The 10,096-nt window shown below is 39.9% G+C and overlaps 1 protein-coding gene across 1 annotated transcript; it reads left to right on the forward strand.

Annotated features, from left to right (window-relative positions):
* The first annotated feature begins 1,603 nt into the window (after positions 1-1,603).
* LOC108994244 lies at positions 1,604-8,480 on the forward strand. The gene is made up of 4 exons (XM_035690635.1): positions 1,604-2,038; positions 3,750-3,752; positions 7,665-7,904; positions 8,004-8,480. The coding sequence occupies exons 1-4, from the start codon at positions 1,604-1,606 to the stop codon at positions 8,478-8,480; spliced, it is 1,155 nt and encodes a 384-aa protein (XP_035546528.1).
* The last annotated feature ends 1,616 nt before the right edge of the window (positions 8,481-10,096 follow it).

Genomic DNA, 10,096 nt, shown 5'->3' on the forward strand with positions numbered 1-10,096 from the left:
TCGCGTGGCTGTCGGCCACTGCCACTATAAACCATGGAAAGGACCGTTGAAATGTCTTTAAAGCAGGCAGGATTAGGATACCTGCTATATATCTAGATAATTCCCTATCAATTAATGTTTATTTCTTAGGCCTGTTGTTGGTGATGGTGTGGTTCTACGTCGGATATACATGATTATAAGTATAATATTACAAGGCTGCATGATTGAATATATTTTTAATTATAAAGAAAAATTATTTGTATGTTTTTTTATTGACATACTCTACTCATCGTCACGTTAATTATCATAAAAAATTACTGGTATTTTTATTTTTTCAAAACCTGTAATCGTGAGTTCTACAAGTATTGAGTTTACACTGTGATTTGTATGTAACAGAATTCATTGTCACGTGACTCTCTCCATTTATATATGTTGTCGCTCAACTAAAGCGAAAGAATTTTTTTAATTAGACGATACTATGTTTTATATATGGCATCAACGAGAGATCAGAACGTGATAGACACACTCTTAGGCGAGAGAGATACCAAATTAATATATAATTTGATTCTAGATGGGTTTGGGTTCAAAGAACCGGCCATATAAAGACGTTTTAGCTATCTTCACGGTTTTCTATATAAATTCTTAACAAATAAACTTATAATTAAATCCTTGAAAAAGCAAGCACTATTTTTTATTTTTTGGTATTAATAAGGAAAGTAATCATGATATATATTTCTCAAATGTTAAGGAAAAAGATGTCTCCTCGGTAAGACAAGAACACATTTAATTGATTCACTGTGTATATTGAAATATGAAATGCATGGGAAATTATAAATCATATATATAATCCTTAATGGTATTTATCTTCTCACACTTGATGCTAGATCTTTTTCTCTCTTTCTTTATCAATGATATAAAAAAAATAGATTAACGGATATATATATATATATATATATATATATATTTGAAAACTCATTTGTTGAAATATTAGATAAAACATATTTTAATTAGATATTTTAAATAAAAGGTTGACCTATTCCTGCGTCCAAAATAATAAAAAAAGATAACAACTTTCACAAATATCTATAAAAATAATAAAAAAATCACATTCAAATAAGTTTTCACAATTTTCTGTGTCGACAGCATCTTAATTCAAGCGCAGCATCTCCATTGGCAAACCCAAATCTAGCTAGCTCCGGTACTTCAAAACCGCGGGCCTCAACTCGTGACTAGTTTGGAGGCTATGATCGTTTAGTTAGCTGCCTAATCCCTGGGAACAATGGTTGAGAGGTCAGATAGATTCATGATGATGAAGATCATCTTATTCTTATGGTCAACGACTTGAATCTTATGTGAGATATCCTTCATCGATCTGGTGCTACTGAAAGATTTTTAAGGTGAGATATATTGGGTGCTAGCTAGTGAATCTAATATCTATTATCATCCTTGATATTGTGACCTAGTGTAAGTTTAGCTTCCTTGTTTGTGATACCCATGCAGATCCGTTAATCACCATGAGCTAATTAAGAAAACTTTATTTCTAATACTATTTTTTTGGATGAATTACTTGTCAATCGACTTTGATCCTCTTGTTTTTCCTTCTCACTTCTTTTGAAGATTAGAAATGTCGGTGAGTGGAGATAGTGTTATAATCAACATAGAAGGCTTGGCCTATTCAATTGAAGAAATGATGTTCCATGATTCGCTTGTGCCACCAAAGAGTTGCATCTTCAAGATCCCCAATATACTCTATAGGCAAAATGAAAAAGCATTTATCCCTGATGCGTTTTCCTTCGGCCCTCTTCACCATGATGGCAATCCAAACTTGAAAGCCATTGAAAAAATTAAACTACAATACTTGCAATGTCTTATTTCTCGATTACACACTTTGGAAACAAGTGAGAAAAGGGTGATAGATTTGGTAAAATCCATCGAGGAAGTAGAGAAAGTGGCTCGTCAATATTATGCCGAATCAATTGAATACACTCCAGAAGAATTTGTCAAAATCTTGTTAATTGACGGTTGCTTCATTATTGAGCTTTTTCGCAAGCTTGCTTATGTAAGGATTCCCTGGTTTTGAGTATGAATTTCTGGGTTAGTGGTAGTGTTTCGGGAATTTTATGGATGGTTTGGAAGAACTTAACAAAGAAACTAAGAACACAGGAATGGATAATAGCAACTGAAAAATATTCCAGTCACCACAGGGTTCTTCGAGGGCCTCTCAACCTCCAATTCATTAACCAATTCGTTCAATGTTTTCCAGATGATTCTTCTCTGCCATTTCTGGCGTACATATTGCAGCACTACTAACTAACTGCTCAAATGGCAGTGATACACGTGGACTTGCGTAACAGAATTGTAAAACAGAAAGTAATTAAAGCTAAGTATGTAAACGACAATCTTATTCATAATTGAAAGCAACAATAAGCGACATGTAGTCTTCTGGGTCTTCCAACGCTGCGTTTCATGCGCATTAAAACGGTGCACTTCAGGCTTCTTCATACGGTGCGTTTAGAGTTCCACTATAACCCTAGTTCCTTCCCTCGACAGTTCGTGTTCCACAGCTTCTTCACTCAAGTTCCTCCCCAACTGCTGCACCCATTGTATTGTTCATGGCTATCCATAGAACTCGTAGCACCCTTAGAGCCCGTAACAATCTCCCCCCCTTAAAGCACTTTGCCCACAAGGTGTGGGTAAAGGTTTCGTATTTTCCAGAGAGACTCCCATGTATTATTCTCATCAGTAGCCCTAACCCATTTCACCAAAACCTCCGTGATAGCCTTGAAGCCCTGTTGCTTGAGTCTTCGATCCATAATCTTCTCGGGTTCAGGTAGTACTTCCCCTTCTGAGCTGATTGGAGGGAGTTGTGGCAGTGGACTGATTCGATCCCCGAGTTTTCGTTTCAAGCATGAAACATGGAAAACGGGGTGGATCTTTGATGAAGCCGGTAGATCCAACTTGTACGCGACCTTCCCCAAGCATTGGATGATGCAAAAGGGTCCATAAAATCGTGGCGAGAGTTTGAAATTCTGACGAGTAACCACGGATTTCTGGCGGTATGGCTGAAGCCTGAGGTAGACCCAGTCTCCTTCATTAAATTCCCGCTCTGTTCTTCGTTTATCAGCATAAAGTTTCATTCTTGCTTGAGAAGCTTCTAGGTTTTGTTTAAGTACGGCTTTGAGTTGTTCTCTGGTTTGTAGTAGAGTGTCAACTGAGTCGTTTGATGCTTTCCCGGGTATGTATGTGAGTAGTTTAGGAGGGCTGTAACCATAGAGGGCCTCGAATGGTGAAATTTTTGTAGCCACGTGATAAGAAGTATTGTACCAAAATTCGGCCATGGACAACCACTGAGCCCAACTCTTGGGCTTAGTACCTGCGTAGCACCGTAGGTATCCTTCCAAAGTCTTGTTAAGAGTCTTTATTTGACCATCCGTTTCTGGGTGGTAGGCAGAGCTATAATGTAAACTGGAACCTTGAAGCTCGAATAAGGACTTCCAAAAGGAACTGAGAAATATGGGGTCTCGGTCAGACACAATAGTCTTAGGAAGGCCGTGGAGTTTGAACACCTTCTGAAAAAAATTTTGAGCTACTCCTGCTGCTGTATAAGGGTGAGACAGTGTTATGAAATGGCCATACTTGGTCATCCTGTCGACAACGACCAAAATGACTGTGGCTCCTTGAGAGTTTGGTAGACCTTCCACAAAGTCAAGGGAAATGGCTTCCCAAGCTTGACTCGGGATGGGAAGTGGCTGAAGGAGTCCCGGGTAGAGGATGTTTTCTGTTTTATTAACTTGGCAAATGTCACATTCTCTAACTGTTCTCTTTATATCTCCCTTCATTCCCCTCCAATAAAACTCCCTTTTGGCCCGCTGATAAGTTTTGAGAATCCCAGAATGACCAGCCTGTGGGTCTTCATGATGAACTTGAGAACCTTTCCTTTGAAAGCTGAGTGTGAATCAATAACAATTCTGCCCTTTTTTAACAGCAATCCTTGTTGGAGGGTGTAGCCCTTAGGTACAGCTTGATTGGCTTGTAACTTAGCCAGCAAGTCTTGCAGCTCCACAGAACCAGAATATCTGCCCTTTAGCTCATCAATCCAAATGGGAGTAGGGAAAGTAATAACTGCCAATGAACCCTCCATACTGTCGGCAGCTTCATGTCTTCGTGATAAGGCATCTGCCACTTTATTTTCCTTCCCTTGCTTATACTCAATGCTGAAATCATAACCCAACAATTTTGTGATCCACTTCTGCTGGGTCACAATTCCCACTTTTTGTTCTAACAGAAACTTTAATGCTTGCTGGTCGGTTTTAACCTTGAAGGCTTGACCTAGCAAATAAGGCCTCCATTTCTGAATTGCCGTGACTAAGGCTAAGAACTCCTTCTCATAAGTTGATAGAGTTAGAGCCCTTCCTTTTAAAGCCTTGCTCAAAAAGGCAATGGGTTGACCCTGCTGCATAAGAACAGCTCCTAGGCCACCTCCACTAGCATCACACTCCACAGTGAAGGGTTGAGAAAAATCAGGTAATCTTAGGACAGGTGGTGATGTCATCACCATTTTCAATTGTTCAAAGGCCTCAGCAGCCTTGTCATTCCAGGTGAAAGATTTTTTTTTTTTAAGTAGTGCAGTATGTGGTGCTGCCATAAGACCATATCCCTTGATAAATTTACGATAATACCCAGTCAAACCCAAGAATCCCCTCAAGGACTTAGTGTTTTTAGGCACAGGCCAGCTTAACATCGCTGCCACCTTCTTAGGATCCGCCTTAACTCCCTTATCAATCACAATATGCCCCAAATATTCAACCTCAGATACTCCAAAGAAACATTTCGACCTTTTTGCATATAAAAATGGGTAACAAGGGTGCTTAATACCTGTTGTAAATGTTTGAGATGGTCTTCTATGCAGCTGCTGTATACCAGGATATCGTAAAAAAAACTAAGACAAATTTCCTAAAGAATGGTCTAAAAATCGTGTTCATCAGCCCTTGAAATGTGGAGGGTGCATTGGTAAGCCCAAAGGGCATTACCAAAAATTCATAGTGGCCTTCGTGAGTACGAAAGGCCGTCTTAGGAATATCTTCAGGGACTACTCGTATTTGATGATAGCCAGACCGTAAGTCTAACTTAAAAAAAAATTCGAGACCCATGTAGCTCATCCAGTAATTCATCGATTATTGGAATAGGAAATCTGTCCTTCACAGTTTCCTTATTGAGACCCCTGTAATCAACACACATGCGCCAGCTGCCATCATGTTTTCTTACTAACAATACGGGTGATGAAAAAGGGTTTGAACTAGGTCTAATTAAACCAGAAGAGAGCAACTCAGCTACAATTTTCTCAATCTCCGTTTTCTGGTAGTGAGGGTATCTATAAGGGCGAATAGAAATTGGATTAGTGCCATCCTTCAACACTATTCTATGGTCATGAGACCTTTTGGGAGGAAGCCCCATTGGTTCTTGGAAAACCTGAGCAAACTGTGTTAATAGTAGGTCAATTTGTGGATTGCAAATCTCTTGAGATGCCTCTACTTCAGTGGCCATTAATTGCAACAAAAGCCCCCTACCCATGTGCATTGCAGTGACGATGGATTTGTCACCCTCATTAGTGAAAGTGGACTCACCAGGCTGCACACCTTTTAAAACAACCCACTTATCCGCCCATTTAAACCGCATACTTAAACTTGAGAAGTCCCAAGTTATAGGATCCAAATTTCTGAGCCAATGTATTCCCAACACAGCATCCCAACCAGCCAATGGTAAGACATAAAAGGAGGGGCAAAATTTAATACCTTGTATCGTTGTGAGCACATGGGTGCAGCACCCTTCACTTCGCAGCTCTTCACCATTTGCCACCTTGACTTGGAGTTGGCCAGATCTATCAAGTGGTAATTTATTCTTTGTCACTAATGAGGGATCCAAGAAGTTGTGAGTACTTCCTGAATCCACCAAAATGGCCACCATGGAGGTACCAATTTTGCCCATCAATCTCATTGTACTAGGGCATGGGGTTCCAGTTAAGGCATTTAATGAAATTTCTGGGTTAACCTCAATGACCTGACCAGGAGCATTATCAGTGATTTCATTGGAATCATAAAACACATCCTCACCATTCTCATTCAGAGTGTCATCCGACGCATGCATAAAATAAATTTTAGGAGACTTACAAACATGTGAGGGATTCCACTTTTCTTCACAATGGAAACACAACCCCTTCTTCCTTTTTTCATCCATCTGCATTGGATATACTTTCTGTGGTGGATGGGCTGGGCTGTTAGTCTGTATGTCCCCTGAAGACTGATGTTGGTTTCCCGTATTTTGTACTGAACTGCTCTTGTCTCCCCATGGTTTAACTGCTCTTTTGAAACTAAACAGGTATTCTTCTTGGATTCTTGCAAGGCCAAAAGCTGCATTAAATTGATGGGGTTCAAGAGTCGAAGAGGAAGCCGAATCTCATCCTTGAGGCCACTGAGAAAATAGCTCAGCTTGTGAGAATCTGTCAGCCCTTTGAGTCGATTGGAGAGTGCTTCAAATTGACCTTTATAGGCAGCTACTGAGGTTGTTTGCTTGAGATGTGTGATGGCCTCCATGGGGTAATCATAGGCTGAGGGTCCAAACCGAAGTTGCAAAGCTTGTGTGAATGTTTGCCAACAATTAAATTGCCCTGTATCTGCTGCATCCTGGTACCAGATGAGGGCCTCCCTGTTCATGTAGTAGGAAGCCATGAGGAGTCTATGGGCAGGGAGTGTTTGGTGAAATTCAAAGTAGTGGGAAGCTTTGAAGATCCAACCTGCTGGATCCTGTCCATTGAAGTGTGGAAACTCCAATTTGATACCCCTAGGCAAGGGTCTGGGATTCTCCGGATGTTCCTGTTCCGCATCAACATGAGGTTCACGGTGTGTTAGCTGAGCTTGGATCTGGTTCTGGGTAATAAGAATAGTGCGCATCATGTTGTTCATTTGCTGCATCTGCTCGCTTAATTCCAGTATGCTTTGTTCATGATTAGCTAACATTTCTTGGTTCTGTTTGCTGGATCTTGTATTTTCTGCCATGAGGACCGTAGTCTATCTGATACCAATTGTAAGGATTCCCTGGTTTTGAGTATGAATTTCTAGGTTAGTGGTAGTGTTTCGGGAATTTTATGGATGGTTTGGAAGAACTTAACAAAGAAACTAAGAACACAGGAATGGATAATAGCAATTGAAAAATATTCCAGTCACCACAGGGTTCTTCGAGGGCCCCTTAACCTCCAATTCAATAACCAATTCGTTCAATGTTTTCCAGATGATTCTTCTCTGCCATTTCTGGCGTACATATTGCAGCACTACTAACTAACTGCTCAAATGGCAGTGATACATGTGGACTTGCGTAACAGAATTGTAAAACAGAAAGTAATTAAAGCTAAGTATGTAAACGACAATCTTATTCATAATTGAAAGCAACAATAAGCGACATGTAGTCTTCTGGGTCTTCCAACGCTGCGTTTCATGCGCATTAAAATGGTGCACTTCAGGCTTCTTCATACGGTGCGTTTAGAGTTCCACTATAACCCTAGTTCCTTCCCTCTACAGTTCATGTTCCTCAGCTACTTCACTCAAGTTCCTCCCCAACTGCTGCGCCCACTGTATTGTTCATGGCTATCCATAGAACCCGTAGCACCCTTAGAGCCCGTAACAGCTTATGAGGAGCTTAGAGAAAAAGAAGACCCCATTTTTACCATGTCTTACATGCTTCAATTTCTATACAACGACTTGATATTACTAGAAAACCAAGTTCCTTGGATTGTACTCGAGTGCTTGTTCAACATGACCAAGCAGCAAATCCATACCGAGTCTTTACTTGAACTTGCCATTCAATTTTTTGGGACAACTTTCTCAGCCACATCACCTACCAAAATCTTGCCTCTCAAAGACATCCAGCACATTGTCGACCTACTGAGAAAATGGTTGGTTTCATGAACTACAGAGGAAGAAAGCAACTAAGAATATTGGGAAGTCATGCCTTCTGCTACGGCCCTCGTGGAGGGTACATCTGAAAGCATATTGGACATAAAATTCAATGATGGGGTCCTCAAAATTCCTCCATTACTAATCCAAGAGACAACAGAAATAGCTTTTCGAAATCTGATCGCTTTTGAGCAATGCTACACCGATTGTGAAGCGTGGTTGACTTCCTATGCCATACTCATAGACAACCTCATCAACACTACCAAGGACGTGGACATACTTTGCAAGAGTGAGATTATTCATAGCTGGTCAAATCGAAAGGAAGCGGTTCAGTTCTTCAATAAGCTCTACCACAATACTTATGTCAAAACTTTCTATTACGGACGCCTTTGCAACAATGTGAATGGATACTGCAACCGCAGGTGCCCTAGATGGCGTGCTGTGCTTGTGCGCAATTATTTCAACACTCCTTGGGCTTTTCTTTCGACATTGGCCGCTATCATCCTATTGATCCTCTCTTTCTCACAAACTTTGTATACCATGAAGAAAAGTTAGCAATATTACAATCTAATTATCAGAACTTATTGTGTATTAATCGGTCCTGTTACAATTTTGTCACCATAGTTTGTCTGCAGAATTGAATTGACTTGCCAAGATTGTCAAGAACTCGACAGAAAACTTAAACAATTGAAACAATAGAAAAATACACAAGAGAATTACGTGGTTTGATCCTAATGATCTACATCCATGCCAGGAATAGCTATGAGCTTTTCTTTATTGCTTCTTGTACATATATGAGTATTACAAGATAACACCTCTTATAAAACCTTACTTGACAGAAAGTTTAACTACTCGTGTTTTCTCTCTTTTCCCTCCTATCTAACTTGCTGCATTGCATTGTATATTAAATGAATCACAGAGAACCTTTTATATAGACTTTACACATAATGACCATGCAGCCCTCCACCTCAGAGCAATCTGTTTACTCGAGTTTTACATTTGGTTGCAAGTAGGGGTGCAACTGGTCCTGTCCGATCCGGTTTTGGACAAAATCTAGGACCGAACCGGTATGTACCGGTTTTGTATTTTTCAAAACCGATTAAACACTGGTTACCCTCATAAACCGGTACTTCTGGTTTTACTGGTTTCTGGTCCGGTCCGGTCCGATTTTCCGATTTTCTTAAAATTTAAATTTCACAGTTTGTCATTAAAAACTTGTTTATAAAAAAAAAAAAAAAAAACTGATTTAAAAAAATATGTTTTATACTTTTATTAAAAAAAATCTGCTTTAACTTTTACTAAAAAGATCTAGGCCATTCATTTTATTTGGGTAAGTTACCTGGTGTTAACTATTAACATTAAAAAAATTATAAGTTATACCACACATGCTTGGGCTGCCTTTTACCGATCAACCTAATTAAGGTTTGAGTAGAATGGTTCATTAATTCATTTCATCACAGGAGAATGGACATTAGACCAATTCAACAACAAAGCCTAGGCCACAACAACCCAATCCGCAATAACAAACTGTCAAACACTAGTAAATTTCAGATTAAAAAAAAAAAAAATACCCTACTATCACAAAATCCAATCAACCCAATCGGAACTGTCAAACACTAATGAATTTCGGATTACAAAAAAAATACCCTAACATGATCATCACAAAATCCTATCAACTCAACCCAATCGACAATCGGCAATCGGCAATCGGCAATCAAGATTCACAAAAATCCCAAAACCTAATCACAAAAACCCTAACATCACAAAATCCAATGACAAAAATCATAGTAGGCTACTGCTAGTATGTAATTTCAAAAAAAAAAAAAAAAACTTAACGTGGGCTGGGGGGCCGGGGGCAGATAGGCAGAGAAACTGAGACCGTGAGACGGGCTAAGACTCAAGAGACTTGAGAGAAGAGAGATTGAGAGCGACGAGAGAGTTGAGAGACGAAGACCGAGCAGAGTGACTGAGTGAGTGAGAACTCAGTGAGACGGAGAGAGCTTGCTGTGCGAGAGGCGAGAGCAGAGTGAGTGAGAAGTGAGAGATGAGAGAGACGAAGATCGAGAGTCTGGGACGAAGACCCAGACGCTACGCCGCTGAGTGGGAGTGCCGAGTTTACGAAGAGTCGAAGTCGAAGAGATGAAATTTTAGGTTTTCACTGAATCACTTTT

The sequence above is a fragment of the Juglans regia genome, chromosome 6, assembly GCF_001411555.2.
Source record: "Juglans regia cultivar Chandler chromosome 6, Walnut 2.0, whole genome shotgun sequence".
Taxonomy (NCBI): domain Eukaryota; kingdom Viridiplantae; phylum Streptophyta; class Magnoliopsida; order Fagales; family Juglandaceae; genus Juglans; species Juglans regia.